The 17,365-nt window shown below is 40.4% G+C and overlaps 1 protein-coding gene across 3 annotated transcripts in view; it reads left to right on the top strand.

The window, feature by feature from the left end:
- Positions 1 to 16,481, top strand: part of grik2 (glutamate receptor, ionotropic, kainate 2) — a 346,386-nt gene extending 329,905 nt beyond the window's left edge. For all 3 annotated transcript variants that reach the window (XM_086310278.1, XM_086310275.1, XM_086310277.1), the window contains one exon: positions 12,494 to 16,481. In XM_086310278.1, the coding sequence (XP_086166404.1) occupies positions 12,494 to 12,658 (165 nt within the window). In that variant the 3' untranslated portion in view covers positions 12,659 to 16,481. The remainder of the gene's footprint in view (positions 1 to 12,493) is intronic.
- The last annotated feature ends 884 nt before the right edge of the window (positions 16,482 to 17,365 follow it).

The following is a 17,365-nucleotide window of genomic DNA, read 5'->3' as shown; positions in this document are numbered from 1 at the left end:
GGTTGCTTTTTAGGAAGGTCTGATTCACAACAAATATAGTGTTAGCATTGTAGAAATCAAAAGTACAAATCATAGAAATAAGGCTGAAAACTGTCTTCAGTATAACCAAAACTCTCGGATATGAGAAACACAAACATTAATTGAACAATTGTATCTGAAAATGAAAAAAATATTTTGCATATTAATCAACTTTGGGAAAAGAGCTTCTTTAGTGCTGCCTAATGTGTGGTACATATAAATGACAATGACTCAATTGATCTGTGGAACAAAGTCTGGATCGGCCTGTGTTTAAAAAAATCCAGTCTCTGATCCCAGGAATTGCAGTAGGCATTGCAGAGTCATGGAGCCGGTGGGTGAGGGGACTCGCACAGTTCGCCCATTCTGGATGTTTACTCCGCCTACGCTGATTTTTTAACAATGGGAGCTCTGCGTAGCCTTGCAGGCCCCACCTCTTCTGGAATATGACTGAGTTTAGTTTAGCAGCCTGAACAGTGGACCCAGGGGTCTGTTTGGTATCCAACTAGGTAGTAAATATGGTATCTAACCAGATGCACGATGGCATTACCTTGGCCTCTAGTAGCACTTTGAAGGACATGTCCTGGTCAAAACACAACTCCAAGATTCTGCAATGTGTACGATAAACACATATGTAGGGCTGTTTTCCTCCATCTGCACAGTATCAATAACATTAGAAACATCCTGTCTCAGAGTGACGCCGAAAAACTAGTTCATGGATTAGTTGCACATCAAATGCATCAGTTCATAGTTTTAGGCTGGACTACTGTTCATTATCAGGAAGTCCTAAAAACTCGCTGAAAAGCCTTCAGCTAATCCAAAATGCTGCAGCAAGAGTCCTGACAGGGACTAGAAAGAGAGAGCAGATTTCTCCTGTTTTGGCTTCCTGTTAAATCCAGAATTCAAAATCCTGCTCCTCACATACAAGGTCTTAAATAATCAGGCCCCATCTTATCTTAATGACCTTGTAGTACCATATCACCCTAGTAGAGCACTTCGCTCTCGCTCTGCAGGGCGATCGTGGCTCAAGAGTTGGGAGTTCGCCTTGTAATCGGAAGGTTGCCGGTTCGAGCCCCAGCTTGGACAGTCTCGGTCGTTGTGTCCTTGGGCAAGACACCTCACCCGTTGCCTACTGGTGGTGGTCAGAGGGCCCGGTGGCGCCAGTGTCCGGCAGCCTCGCCTCTGTCAGTGCGCCCCAGGGTGGCTGTGGCTACAATGTAGCTTGCCATCACCAGTGTGTGAATGTATGGGTGGATGACTGGATATGTAAAGCGCTTTGGGGTCCTTAGGGACTAGTAAGGCGCTATATAAATACAGGCCATTTACCATTTTACTTGTTGTTCCTAAATTAGTTAAAAGTCACCTTTTTCACTCACTTGTGTTTTTAAACTTCTCTGCATCTAATTATGAGCTATTATTCATCTCTGTCTCTCTTTCCTAGCATGTCTTTGTCCAGTCTTCCTCCCCTCACCCCAACCGGTCACGGCCGATGGCGTGCCCTCTCTGAGTCTGGTTCTGCTGGAAGTTTCTTCCTGTGAACATTGAGTTTTTCCTTCCTACTGTCACCAAAGCTCTTGCTCATAGGAGGTCATATGATTGTTGGGCTTTTCTGTTTTCTTTGTATTATTGTAGGGTCTTTACCTTACAATATAAAGAGCCTTGAGACACCTGCTGTAGTGACTTGGCACTATATAAATGAAATTCAAATAATTAAAACAAGGGAAGATATAAACTTTCCCAGTTGATCAGCAGGTTGTTTCAAAACCAGAGGCAAGAGTGAGAGATAAAAACAATAATATCCATCAGAAAATGTCTTCATGATTTACAGTTTTATTAACCATTATTTACTTACTCAGGTCTAAATAAGCCACACAGATCAAATATTCCTTTTTGTTTTCAATGTCTGCTCTGAACATTGGATTAATGACCTTTCCATTCCTTTAAAGTGGAGAGGCACTTCATCTGAGATAGCAAGTGCTATGCAGCATTTCAGCTATAGTGGTTTGTCAAGCGTAATAACACTTCTGTCATTTAATGAACCTTCAAGCTTGGGTCTGGATAGAGATCTTGCATGTTGTTCCTGGGATCTGCTTGAACCCCTCCCCCCAGTTTGGGGGTTACTGCCCTGAGTGCTCCGATTACCACAGGGACCACTGTTACCTTCATCCTCCACATCTTCCCAACTTCCTCTCTTGGCCATTATTGGTACTTCTTGAGTTCCTTCTTACTGATGTTGCTGTCATTTATTATAGCTACATGTATCACAAAGGCCTCCGCTGGTCTGTCTCACCCACTCTAGGGGGCATATCTCATTTTCACCTTGGGTCAAAAGGCCATACTCAGAAAAGATGTTCCTGTATACTATGCCAGCTACCTGGTTATGGCGTTCCATGTATGCCCTGCCTGCTGGCATCTTGCACCCTGCTGTTATGTACTGGATTATCTCAGAGGCATCTTTGCACAGCCTCCACATGAGGTCTTGCCTGGTGTGGTAGATCCCAGAGTCTATCAATCTTATGCTGAGAGCTTGTTCCTGTGCTGCCATTAGTAGTCTCTCTGTGCTGTCTTTCAGTCCAGCTTTCGGTAGGATTTCTCCGTATAAGCCGCTTTTCTATCTGCTGGTGATATATGCTGCGCAGGGACCTGTCCTTCTATCATGGTTTCTCTTCTTACTCCTCTTCCTTCTTGGGTTGGCTTTGCTTGAGGTATTTACTAAGCACATGGTCAGTTGTGGCCATCTTCCTGATGTACTCATGGATCTTTGCCGTTCCTTCCTGGATAGTGGTTTTGATACTCATGGGTCTTCAACCTCCTCTCAGGGTGCAGGATTTCAGGTGAAACCCTCCATGCTGGTAAAGACCTTCCTTGTTTACCTATCCTCGCAGGATATCTAATGACCAATAAGAGAAGTGTTGATTGCCTTGACCTTGTTCTTCAGATTCAACTGAGTTCTCAGGACTTGGCTTACTCTCTGCAGGTAAGTGATGGTTGCAGTTTTCCCCAAAGCCTCTTCATGGTTCCCATTTGCCTTTGAGATTATAAGGTACTTATAGCTAACCTCAATGTTTGCTCTAAATTATGAACTGTAAGTATCTTATGTGCCTCTCATTCACAGCCAATTTAGAATCACCAGTTAACATAACCTGCATGTCTTCAGCTTACTCCCACAGTCCAGAGTTTCTAGAGGAAACCCACACAGGCAGAAGGAGAACATGAAAATTCCACACATGGAAGGCCACAAACAGGATTAATAGCAGGGACCCTCATGCTGTGATGTGACGTGCAAACCACCGCACCACGGTGCCTCATTTAATTATTTAGGACAATAGGAAACCATTATAGGAAATGCAAAGATTACATGCTTTTCACAGTATGTCATAGAAAAAATATATATATATTACCAGAGGTTAGAGGCAAGGCCGGATGTTAAAAGGTAAAAAGGAGATTATACTGTGAGATCTGAAATTTGACAACTACATTTCACACTTGATACAATTCCAGTTGATTCAAGCCCATTTTCATCTAAACTATTTTTGGGAGATAGCGCTAATGCACTAAGCAGGAGTGGCAATCCTGAACCTGTAAGAATGTCTTGTAAGAATAAAGGCTTTCTATTTTATTCCAATCTAAAGATTAGCAGCTACTCCAATTTGGGCCATTTGGGGAATAAAATAGATTTCATGAAATTCTGGATAATTTTCACTTACAATAACTAATTATTAATAAAGCTTGACTACATTTATCTACATTTAGCTAGGGAAATCACTGTGCCAATTAGATTGTCTCACTAATATATGAAAATGAGCATGCGTGTGTGTACGTGTGTGTGTGTGTCAGATAAAGTGCTAAGCTTCTTCAGCGGCATTGGGTCTCAAGAGGTATGCAACCCTCCATGACTTTTTTCATGCATATATCGACATGTGTGGTATCCACAGAAACCTTAGTATCTCAGCTAAATGCTCAGATCAACAATTTCTACAACCAACAAACACAGTGAGAACAAGCAATGATTAAAAGAGCAGTTACGTAAAGTGCAAAAGTCCGCTAAACACATACAACCAAGCCACAATCTCTCCCGACTTCATGTAATAACAAAAGGTATACCTGGGTAGTTGGCAAAGCTTTCACAGATTCGAAAAACTCCAAGTTTCACCGCGCTCTACAATTCAGTGAACCAGCCGCAAAAGAAGACCACAAAAACGCAAGCTTTGTGTATCCGCTAAGGCAGAAATTCACTTAGCGGACTGGTTTCCTCCGTTGTTTATCATTGTTAGCCGTTGGCTGCTGTAGCTCCTGATAATGGCAGCACTAGCACGACGCATCAGAGCCAGTTCCGTCAACAATTGTACTTTTCAGCCCAGTTAGAGACGTGTGACTGGATTACGCCATGTGTCGTAAATTTAGGGCCACACAAGGGCGTAGATTTGGTTTTGGCATTGGTGTGGACGGACGATTCAACCATCGAACCTGCCCTGCTTCTTTTTTTTCCCTTTTTGTCTTTGCTTCTTGATAAAAAAACAAAAAAGGAGAAATATACTTGCCTACATATGCTATTCTACCTGCTTTTAAACCATTTAAAATTACAATTCATGGTTTTACATGTGAATTATATAATGTTAAATTACTATTAAACAAATGACTGACTAAGTATTTTAAACTTTAGTTTACTTCAGCCATATTTATAAATCAGGTATCATACAAAAATAAAAATAGAGTCATGACAATAAAAGAATATGACTTTAAGGACTTAACAGCATTACTTCAGTTACACCAACATCTCTGACACATTAGCACTAAGGGAACACTGAATGACCTGCTGGTTTTTGTCCATAAAACTACTCGTCTAAGATGACCACAAAGTAAAAGATCTCTCAGCAAAATGATGCAACATTTTAGGCCCTACTGCCCCGATCAAGTCAGTGAGCTGGGATTTTTTCATTCTAAGCATGAACTACTGTTACAGCAACAGACATGGACTACTGGTGACCCACACAACAACTCAATGTCCACTATGTGAAGCAGCCAAACACAGGCCTTCTCCTCTCGTTCATTTCATTTCATTTCATTTCATTTATTTGTTCATTTTCAGGCACAACAAATACCTATATTGAACATAAAATGCACAAAACAAAAAACAAAAATTGCCTGAAAAAGGAGTGGGACGAAGAAAACTTATTAAATCCCACCCTTATACTCACTCATCAACAAAAAAAACAAACTTCCCGCAGCTACGCCCATCATTGCATACAGACCCATCAACAGCCCCGGGCAGGTACAAGCATCTAAACGGCAGCTCACAAACAACAATTAGAGCCTTCATAACTGAATACAGAATATATAAATTATAAATTGCATTACCACAGGTAACAGGCAGTAATAACTACAAGTAACAAACACACATACATATACATACATATATATCTACACACACATGTACATATATGTACATACATACGCACACTTTTTTTTTTTTTTTTTTTTTTTTGAATCCATACCAGCAATGGTAAGAGAACAGACATTACAGAGCACACTAAAAGCATCATTGAGTATACTGTGACCAGACCAACTGTTTGTAGAGAAATTTAAATCTATGAATATTTTCGTTAACTGAGATAAACTGCTGGCATGTTTGTTTTACATCTATGCTGTCCAGTCTCTCCTGGTGGACATACAGCAGTATTGTTTAATCTCATTTGAGTCATTGTTGACCTTAGCCATGTTTTTAGTCTTCTGAGAGCACTGAAGCTTCTTTTAGCCTCAGTAAAATGCGTTTTATCCTCACATTACAATTATTATTCTGTGCTTGATGTGCCTCACCTTTGGCTCTTCCCCTCTGACTGCACTAGGACATATTGCCACCTGATAAAGTAACACATGGATTCGTGCCATATAAAAAGTGAGACATGTCAATTCAGATTCTTTGTCAAATATACACTAATGAATCAATTTACATCAGCAGCCTAACAACTGTCATGATAATAAATACTAGTTAATCTACAGCACCGAATCATCAGTCAGTCACCTGTGACCTCGCCTCTTTACTGAGCCCCGCAGGGGACATGGGAGAAAAAAAAAATTAAGACGGACTTTTGCGAGATTTTGCAATAGCAAAAGTTGAATTCCAACAATGGCGGCAGCTACTTAGTTGTAATATTACTCTTTCTGGGTCACAAAATACACTTTTAAGATATTTTGAGGCGTGAATGTAGTTGTGTAAACGTCAGATACCTGCTCGGTTTACAAGACATCACATATTGCAAAAGTGCTCTGACGTTTTTGGAGATCTGACACCCTTAGCTCGAAGCTAACGGGAGGTCGAGACCTACTACAGCCGGGAAGAACACCGCTTTCCCGGCACATCGTGCCTCGACCTCCCGGTCGGCTTCGAGCTGGCGGGAGGTCGAAAAACTGGCGGCTAAAACTTTTGCGAGATCCCGAGTTTGTTTTGCGAGATCTCGCAAAAGTCAGTCTTAATTTTTTTTTCTCCCATGTCCCCTGCGGGGCTCCGTACCTCTTCACCTCTGTCTGAGCTACAACATGGCAGAGCTGCCTCTGTCACCTGATGAATAACAGTGAGACATTCCACATACATGCAGTCACACGTGCTTCAAATACAGTCATGAACCAACAACTCATCATCCAATTTCACCTGTGATCTTGTGTCACCATTGCTCTCTGAGCTTTGTGTTGGTTGGAATATTTGCATATCATGACTACCTCATGATATTTTGTCTCAAAAATGAACCCTATGAATATGTCAGCACCATTAGGATGAAATTATTGTGTCACCAACATTTTAATGTTAGACATATTATTTTATCAGCCTCTATAAACTAATATCCTGGCTGCTCGAGGCTCCGTTTTCTCTGACAGTTTCAATCAAAATTAGAAATGCTGCTCTGAGACTGAGAGAACTAATAGTGCTGCCTGTTGTGCAGTTAGTTTCCCAAACACGTTATTCATGGTTACATACAGTTTCAGACTGATGTGGGCCAAAGCCTAGCATAGCCTGTAACGTTATTGTGACACATTTTATGAGTGAACTTGGCTTTAAGTGACTCACAGGTTTCTTTGAAAAACACTTTCTTATATCCAGCTTCTTCCTCTTTGCTGCCGTCCTCCTCTCCTCCTCGCAGCGCAGGTTTGCCGCTGCTAAAACTAAACAGAGCTCCCTGAAAGGCTCAGCCAATCACATTGGCCATATTTGTCACATGACGTAGGACTCCAGTAGAGAACGTAATTTAACTCTTTCTGCTCCGCTGGGTGAACGAGACGCTGACAGATCGTTTTTTTTCTTGTTTTTCTTTACTCGAAGAGATCAAATTATTGGTGGGGACATGTCCCTTCCGTCCACGCCAAATCTACGCCCTTGGGGCCACATGAGGTTTTTTGCCTTGCAGTTTCTGATTGGTGGAATTGACGTGAACATGGCATCCTTACCGTGATTCTATGGGCTCAAACTATTAAAAAGAGGTGTCATGCAAATTTATGCACCTGCCTAATATAGTTTAAGTAACTATTGCACACTTTCTGCAAATCCTATAACATTATTTCACTTCTCAAATATAATTGTGTTCATCTGGTATATGATAAATTTAAATGAAATTGCTGATCCAAACAAAAAAATTATTTATGAAGAAAAATCATGAGGGGTACCCAAAGTTTTGCATACCACTGTAAAATAGGGATAAGTAAATACTGGGTAGCTCTGGGTTGTCTGCCAATCAGAAGATTGGTGGATCCATCACCAACTCCTGTGTGTGAGTGTTAGATATAAATGTATGTATTGTATGAATGTAAATATGTCTTGTAGTTGAAAGCGCTTTAAATGGTCAGCAAGACTAGAAAAGCAATATAAATAGCAGTCTATTAATCTGCTGTATCTGTTACTTAACCAACATGAATGAATGGTTTTATTTATGGTTGCACGTTGTATTTCAGTTTCTTATTCAACAGAATAAAAAACGTTTTTGGACTTAGACACTAAGGTGAGAATTGATCCCCATTTGCAGTCAGCACCTCAAATGAGTTAATAAATTATGAGCATCCCATTATTCTTATTATGCCCACATAACCTGTTCAATGGTACGACTAGGGATGGGTATTGATAAGATTTTCACGATTCCGATTCCATTTTCGATTCTGTTTAACGATTCGATTCTTTATCGATTCTCTTATCAATTATTTTTAAAAAAGGAGAACACTAAGGTCGATTAGCTTAGAACTTTGTTTTATATCTTCTCTTTGAACAAGATAGAAATTTAGGAGTAACATGGCCTTACAAACCCAACAGTGAGATCTTAAGAGATCCACAGCCTACGGCTCTTCAATGGGGTGTCACAGGGTCCCCAGGAAAAAATATTGTAAATGTAAAATAATAAAATAAATATTCTTCTGTAGCAATAACAAAGTATAACATAAATTATTCTGTAGCAATTACACAAGAATATCCAGTAATGTCCCTGCCTACAATTAAACACATTCACTTACTGAAAGCCTTTGACCACAAACTGAGTCACTGCTCGGTGACATTCGTCTATCCTGGCCTGAAAGGAGATGCTACCGGTAGACTGCAGCGAGAACTGCCAGCATCTGAGCCATCAGAGCCAGACTCTGTCTGTCTCATCATGGTCACTAAATGCACAGTAATGGCAGGTTTTGTAATAAGGCAGATCGCGCTAACATAATATGCACTGTTAGTTGATTATTTACCTGCCGCATTAACGGGAGAGGACGTGCAAACGTTACCGCTGCTGCTGGGTTGAGATTCACGAGTCCGGAGCAGAATTAAAAACACGACATTCATTTAAGGTCATCGCGTGTTTTGTGAGCAAATGCTTTTGCATATTCGTAGTGTTTCCTAGCTTAAAGGAAATATCTACTTTGCAAGTGTTGCAAGTCGCCCTGTTGTCATCCGTTCTCGTAAAGTATAATCAAAGTTTTGAGCGTTAGGCGCCGTGTTTCCTGCCAGGTAAATGACGCTCCGCAACGTGGTGACGTCATTCGGGGCGACTGGAATCAATAAGGGAATCGTTTGCAAAAATGGCAAACAATTCCAAGGAATTGAAACAGTGGGAACCGGTTCTCAACAACAACCGGGTTTCGATACCCATCCCTAGGTACGACTGTATAAGATGCTTTCTGTTGGTGTCTCAACTGGAACAGGATCATGAATGTGATGACCAATAATTGAAGAGAAGATTGTTGAGGGTGGGAGTTTGCCCTCCAACATGTGGTTTAAGTACCAGATTGTGTATTTTTACCCAAAATGTTTTTTTTTCTTTTATAGGTTCACCTAACCAGTAGCAACTGAAGATTATAGTTTTGATATACGGTAATACTAATACTAATAATTATAATAATTATTAATAATTACTAATAACAACAAATTAACTTTCACCCAAAATTCTTACTGTGATGTTGGCCACCATGCATAACATGGTGCCATAAAGCGGTTTGAATCATGTTGGTTTCTTTTTTTATGTATTTTTTAAATACTTTATTTACATACAAAACAGCACAACAACTTAGAAGAGTCATATCCAGTACAAGGACACGACGACTTAAGAACACAGATGATGCAAACACGGGGGATATAGGAGTGAGTGTAGTCCATATAATGTACAAGGAACCTCGGTGTAAGAGCAACAACAGTTATATCCACACACTTACATACATGCAAACATATACGGTAATACAATAAAGCTATAGCAAATATAATAATATCTATACAAACACACACATGCGCGCACACACACACACACACACACACACACACACACACACACACACACACATATATGAAGAGTTAAACAGCACCAAACTGACTGCACTCCATGAGCATCTGGCAGCACAGCTGCTAATCAATGAGAGACACCCAGAATGGCTAACTGAAGACTGGACAGTCCCGAACCCCCCCTAAGGAACCGGTCCCATCCAACTACTGGCCAATAACCTGCCTCAGTACCACATGGAAGATACTGTCAGGCATCATAGCGGCTAAGATGAACAGGCACATGGTTTTCAATACATGAGCGGGGCACAGAAAAGAATTGGCAAACACCAGCTACTGGTAGACAGAACAGTTGCCCGAGACTGTAAGACCAGGCTGACCAACCTGTGCACTGCCTGGATTGATTACAAGAAGGTCTATGACTCAATGCCCGACACCTGGATCCTGGAATGCCTAGAACTATACAAGACCAGCAGGACCCTAAATGCCTTCATCAGGAATCCTTCATCGGGATACAGTCAGTCCAAAAAACTGCTAAAACTTTGAATGTGTGCCCAAGTGCAGTTGCAAAAACTATAAAGCTATCAACAACGAAACTGGCCCACCCCAGGAAAGGAAGACCAAGAGTCCCCTCTGTTGCTGAGGATAAATTCATCCGAGTCAATGTCAATTCTAGTGGCAGTAATCACAATATGTGGACATGATGTTCATGAATAAAGAATCGTTTCATGTTCATGTTTCATGTATTTGTCCGATTGCCTCTGATCTTTTCATTCTGTCTTAGTGCAGCTGCTAGTGGTCAACGAACAATGCAGAGATATGGATAAAGAGGATATGAAGCTTGATGAAATCAGCCCATTGGTGGTGACTGTGGCTGTTGGTGTAGAATAGAGTCCCTTAATACAGTAAATAAAGGATTTTCCAAACCCAAATTTACGAAGTGTGAGAAACATGAGAAATTTCCAGTGAAATCTTTAAAATACTTTTTCTGCACCTAATGGTAAAATTAAGGTGTTAGATTTGTTGATAAATGATAGCTGCATTAAATTGAAAAGCTTGTGGGTATTAGTGCAACAATGTCTACATTTAATAATACCAGTCTGGTTAAGGCAAATGAGAGTGGGGATGACTTTATTCAATTCAATTCAATTCAATTTTATTTACACAGCGCCAAAACACAACAACAGTCGCCTCAAGGTGTTTTATATTGTGCAGTAGATCCTACAATAATAGATACAGAGAACAACCCAACAATCATATGAGCCCCTATGAGCAAGCACTTTGGCGACAGTGGGAAGGAAAAACTCCCTTTTAACAGGAAGAAACCTCCGGCAGAACCAGGCTCAGGGAGGGGCGGGGCCATCTGCTGCGACCTGTTGGGGTGAGAGAAGGAAGACAGGATAAAGACATGCTGTGGAAGAGAGACAGAGATTAATAACAGGTACGAGTCAATGCAGAGAGGTCTATTAACACATAGTGAGTGAGAAAGGTGACTGGAAAGGAAAAACCCAATGCATCATGGGAATCCCCGGCAGCCTACGTCTATTGCAGCATAACTAAGGGAGGATTCAGGGTCACCTGGTCCAGCCCTAACTATATGCTTTAGCAAAAAGGAAAGTTTGTGGTGTGGTAGACCCCAGCCTCTATGGATCTTGTGCTTAGGGTTTGCTCCTGTGCTGCCATCATTAGCGCTTCTGTGCTGTCTTTCAGTCCAGCTCTTTGTCCAGCCACTGATAGGATTTGTCTATGTCAGCCAGTTCTTTTATCTGTCGGTGGTACTTACCTGGCGGGGTCTGTCCTTCTGTGATGGTTCCTCTTCTTGCTCCTCTTGCTTCTTTGGTTTATGCTTCCTGAGATATTCACTAAGCATATGATTATTTGTGGCCATTCCAATTCTCTGTCCAGAACACAGTTCCAAGTACTGTGGTAGAGGACCTAAACTTGAAGAACAGAGACCAACCATAGGGCGAGTGGGAAATATAAAGATTAAAGAAAAATATAATCAACATAAAAAATCACAGACCTTAAATCATACATGCAATCTATGACTGAAGATGCTTTTTCAGTGATGTATTTGGTTTATTTTTAGATTAGAAGCTGAATTTTTTTCGGCATCTATCACCATGCATAAAAAGCCTTGAATATGCTGCAACAGCTTCAAATCTTTAAACAAATGTACTCTGACAGAGTATTGAGTAATTCCATTACCAAAAATGCCATTGTACCTGCACCTTTCCATTCCAATTTTTTCCTTGGTCCCATCATGCATACCTTATGTTGTAGGCCTTCTGCACTATATATTTTACCCTTGGGGCGATCGTGGCTCAAGAGTTGGCAGTTCATCTTGTAATCGGAAGGTTGCTGGTTTGAGTCCCGACTCGGACAGTCTTGGTCGTTGTGTCCTTGGGCAAGACACTTCACCTGTTACCTACTGGTGGTGGTCAGAGGGCCCGGTGGCGCCAGTGTCAGCTGTGACTACAATGCAGCTTGCCGTCACCTGTGTGTGCGAATAGGTGGATGACTGAATGTATTGTAAGGCGCTTTGGGGCCCTTAGGGACTAAGTAATACAGACCATTTACCATTTATGACAACTTTGGGATGAGATGGTGTCTGGTGATTGGACGAGGCTACAAAAGAGGTTGCCCACAGGGAAAACAGCCTTGTTCTTTTAACCATTACATTTGGATAAGGCAAGTGCCCTGAAACCCATTTTGCTTTCTTTTTTCTCTTTCCTTCTTTTGCAGAGGTCTTTCTGCAGTGCCATGGTGGAAGAACTGCGAGTCTCCCTCAAGTGCCAGCGCCGACTCAAACACAAGCCCCAGCGACCCATAATGGTGAAAACAGAAGAGGTTATCAACATGCACACCTTCAACGACCGCAGACTGCCAGGCAAAGAGACCATGGCCTAAAATGGGAATCTCAGTCCATCTCTTACCGTTTTTCTGGTAGTGAGACGGAGTGCAGAGACATTGGGAAAAAGGTTGCGGGTAAATGGTAGGGGTGTTGCTCGGGGGGCAAATTTGGCAGTTGTATTACTCTGAAGATAGAGCAGAAGTGCTTTGCAATATATTGACGACATATTGTTCTTGTTTGTTTATAATTAGCTAGGGATAAGAGATTCTACAATATTTCCTGTGGAAATAACTTGATTCTGGGTGAAATTTCAGCGTGTTACCTCATTACACTTACCAACTTGGCAAGGCAGAAAGACGGAAAACTATCAGCTTGTCCAGACTTCCAAAACCCAGATGTTGAGAAGAGTCTGGAAATTAACCTGAAGGGGGACAGAAGAATCCTTTAAAAAACTGGTCCTATCCTCTTTAGCTGCTACTTATTTAGTCTTTCACCACAGAGCTCAAAATGGGCTGGTTAAACAACACCAATAACAGATTGTGAGCCAGTATAGAGATGTTAACTAGGTGAACAAGGAACTAAGTTTGTAGAATAAGATTTGACAGGCTAAATGAAACCCAAACCGACAAGAGCATGACGAGATTACAATGTACACAGAGGCATTCCTTAGTCACAATACCGACTGACACAAAAAATGGTTTTATTGTATATCATCTATCAGGCAATAAGCGATATCATGTATTTATTTTTCAGAGTACTAGCACTTTTGTTTTCTAATCTGCTGGTGGAGGTGACTTTTAGAAACTATATGGAGAAATTGCAGAAGTAGAGGTTATACAGTATAGTGCGCTTTCTATGTCCCTTTCCAGAAACTACTCTATGAAGGTGGAGTAACTTGTTTTCCAACATCCCATGCTCCCTTTGATTCGACCAGCCTTTAAACCATAGGCTGCTGTTCTAAACAAGTGTCGTTTTTTTCTTGAATTGTGGCTAAAGGTGATTAGCCGTATAACATAATAATAAATAATAATAATAATAATAATAATAATAATAATAATAATAATAATAATAATAATATTCTAGTAAGTTTGGCTAGTAAGAATGACAAACCATGTACTTTCAGTTTGATGTCTATTCTCTACTGGTGTAGAGGTGTTTCATTTAGATGACCCAGTATCTGTAAAATATTGTCCTGTATATTTTCTTTTTTGCTTGGTTGTAATTTCCATGGTCACACAGCACACAGTGGTGTGCTCCCACTAGAGTGGAACCTGCCGTGTTTTCATTGGAGGCATCCACTCACTGTCTGAAAACACCTCTAACATCAATAAAAAGAAACCCTGGTAGGTGTAGGCACGGCTCATCAAGTCTAAATCCACAGCAGTCACACCACACATAAATTCTATTTATTCAAGATATTTATTGTTTTTATTTATTAATTATTATTTTATAAAGATCTTTATTTATATCTCTTTGGACTGATTTTTCATTGCTGCAGTGAACACACTTCATTTCAACACTGTATGGGGACACACACTTTTTGCATTTTTGTTTGTTTGTTTTTTGTGTTATTTACTTTATTCTTATTTTATTTTACTGGTCAGTGGCATGGCCTCCATTTTAACTTTGTACTTTTGTGGCTTTCTTCCTTTCACAGCAAATCTCCACAGTTACTTGTGCAAATGCAATTTCTATGAAAAAAGTGTTTTTGTATGACAAGTATCAAAATTTTGTAATGATTTTTACCAACACAAACCACACTAAGACGAGTGTCATCCACGGCCAAGGGGTGAAGCTCCCGGCTGGTAGTTCAGGAGGCTTTGTACACTAGAAAAGAACCAACACAAAACACACACACATCTAGACCCCTGAGAGCCCATCATGCACCCATCCTCAACGGAACAGATTCGCACTAATTATTATTATGCTCTCCAACAGAGACACAGAGCAGTATGGTAAAGCTTCAGTGACACTGTATTATTTTGGAGAAGCAGAAAAAAAGAAACTATTTTTATCATGTAAAGGAATCATATTTAAAGAAAGATATTTTTACTTCACACAGAAGAAGAATGGTAGTTGGTAAGAGCAAATTAAAATGTTGGCTAAAAAGGAAGATTATTGATGATTCTTTTATTCTTCACCCCTGATTAATTATAGATTGCTAGAATCTAGTGCTGAGCTGTGTAAATGGTTTTAAAAAGGAAAAGATGTATTTAGAAGAATTATAAAGACAACTAAATAATTTTGAACCTGTTATAAAAACAAGATGCAGTGCACACAGTTTACCCTTTGAAGTTGATGCACAAGTTTAAAGAAAATAAAACAAAATGTGTTCATAACTTTTACCTTGTCTGTGAGTTTATTGAATGTTAATTGATGAATAAAACAGGGCAGGAGCTCGACAAAAATGCCACTGCACAGTGTGAATTCAATGTAAAAAAATGATCATGTGGTATTGAAGCTGGGTCTTATTTTGAATAACCCCACTTGGCAGACTTGTTAAAGATGCAGAGGAACACCTGTACTATATTCAACAACCTACATGTCATAAAAGGAAGTACCTCTTTGTGAAGTAATGGCTCGTCAATGGAGCAGTATCCTCTGAGATACTGCTGTCACTGGTTATACCAGAGGTTCTGTGGAGCAGGGAAATTATTTTACTGCTATTGTTAAATAATTGTCATCATTACCATTGCATTAATAATAAAATCTGGAGTTTATATTGCATTCAGGGGTTAAACAGTGTCTCTTTCAGAAAGACTGAGTTGCAGGCTGACAGGAAGTTGTATGCAGAAGTGAAAGCAGATAGTTATTTTGAGCCGCAGGCTAAGACGAGGCTTTAACAATGTAACAGATAGCTTTAAGAAGGCCTTAAGCAGTTATGACTATTTCATACACAATGCATATCTGTGCTTATTAAAGAGTTGGAGCTCGGTCAATTAATTGGGGGTCGGAAGCTTTGTTCGGCGCGATGTTCGGACAATCTATTGTGCAAGTGACTTGGAGCCATAGAAGGAATTGCAATACATGCTTACAAAACACTTATATATCAGATCATTTTATATTAAGGTTTTAGTAGAGGTTCTTGGTTAAAACCTTTATTTAGTAGAAGACATACACATAGTCTCAGTGAGCTTCTGGTCTGGTAAAAGGTCAGAAGTGCAACAGGTGAATTGAGAAAGAGCATTTGAGGACGAGACACAGACAGTAGGTGAAGAGGTGACACAAAGAGCATGTGAGGTCGTGACACACACACATAGAGTTAAATTTATTTAGAGGAACCGTCCTTGTTGTCTCGGCAAGAAAGAGGAACAATTCATTTTAAGATAAGAACGGAAAGTACCACGCCATGAAAATAGAAGATGATTTTCTAGGTGAAAAGTCATGATGATGTTGATCTGATCTATGTATAAAATGTACCGGTGACGCATGAAGGGGCGTCAGTAAACAAACCCTGATGCTATAAAATATCTGTTCATGCTTTGATTAAGTCGAGGACTACTGGCTGTCTGCGTACAGAGTGTCTTCCCACGCGTGTATTCATTAAAATCATCGTTTGACTTCACCCGGCCGGATCGGTGTGGTTATTCTTCGATCACCTCTTGTACCCTTCCTCAATATTGAATCTTAACATTTGGGGGCTTCGTCCGGTTATTGAGGAGGGAGAGTTGGAGGTTTAGACGGAGAAATCCGGGGTCTTAGGTGGTCTGACGGGCAGACATGAATTCCAGTGGTCTAAGTGAGTGGGCATAAGCCGGCTTATCCAAAAGGTAAGGCACTACCTGTTGAATTATTTCCAAAGTGTGCCAAATTGGACATGATAAAATTTAAGTCTACTCACTGAAGTTACTGGTGGATGTCTGTTTTGATTTTGATGAAAATTTCATGAGTTGATGCAGTTAGAGTTCTGCTAAGAAGAAATGAAAGTAGTTAAGAGTCTGATAAGAAAAGTTTAAATACTGGGTTGAAGTCCCAAAGAAATTGAGTTAGAGTCTCAAGTAGTTTGGTAGGGAATTGGTTATTTTGTTGGTTAGAGTCCAAATTTGGTCATAAGAGTGGACCTGAGCGGTCAAATTGACCACTAGGTTGCACCTGCCTCAGTTATACACTTGTTTCGGGTGTTGATTGTTGTTTCAAAGTATTATAAATTATTCTAGAACGGCAGTTCGAGTCTGCTAGGAAGCGCAGTTCTCGGAGGTAATGCTCCCTCCCGGCCAAGGACGCTTGGCCCTGACCTATCGGCGAATAGGGTTAGTACGGTTGGCAACCGGGGAGAACTTGGGAACCTCCAAAATAGCTAGGAGTTAGAGTCTCCTTACCGTTTGGAACGGTATCTGCGCTTTTTTGGGCAGCAAAGGTTGGACCTTGGGTGTTGGACACTTTTAAATTGAGTTAGGGATTTTAGAAATGAGGCCAGAAACAGTTAAAGTCTTGATACTGGTTAATTGGTCGCAAAAAACTCAGGGAATTTATCCGCTGGGCGGTTATTTTAAATTTGTCTAAATTGTGTAGGCGCTAAAGCTGACAGATCTGACAGTAGTTGTAAATATAAGACGTCTTTGTAATATAAAAGATCTGTGTGAAAGGAGTCTGAGGCAATGCTGCTGCTATTTTTAGACGGTGTGTGTGTGAGTGAAAATGCAAATGAGTAAGCAGTGAACTGTTTAAACCACAGTTGGTTTTACAAATACTGCTGCAAACATTGTTGAGTGTGTGTTTCAAATGCCATTTATGTTTATTAGAGGACTATAAATAAAGTTTTG

This window comes from Aulonocara sp. 'chitande type north' Nkhata Bay, linkage group LG11 (assembly GCF_057382095.1).
Source record: "Aulonocara sp. 'chitande type north' Nkhata Bay isolate Kocher_YH1m ecotype deep benthic linkage group LG11, A_spYH_male_GT1.1, whole genome shotgun sequence".
Classification (NCBI taxonomy): domain Eukaryota; kingdom Metazoa; phylum Chordata; class Actinopteri; order Cichliformes; family Cichlidae; genus Aulonocara; species Aulonocara sp. 'chitande type north' Nkhata Bay.
This window is presented reverse-complemented; position numbering and strand designations above follow the sequence as displayed.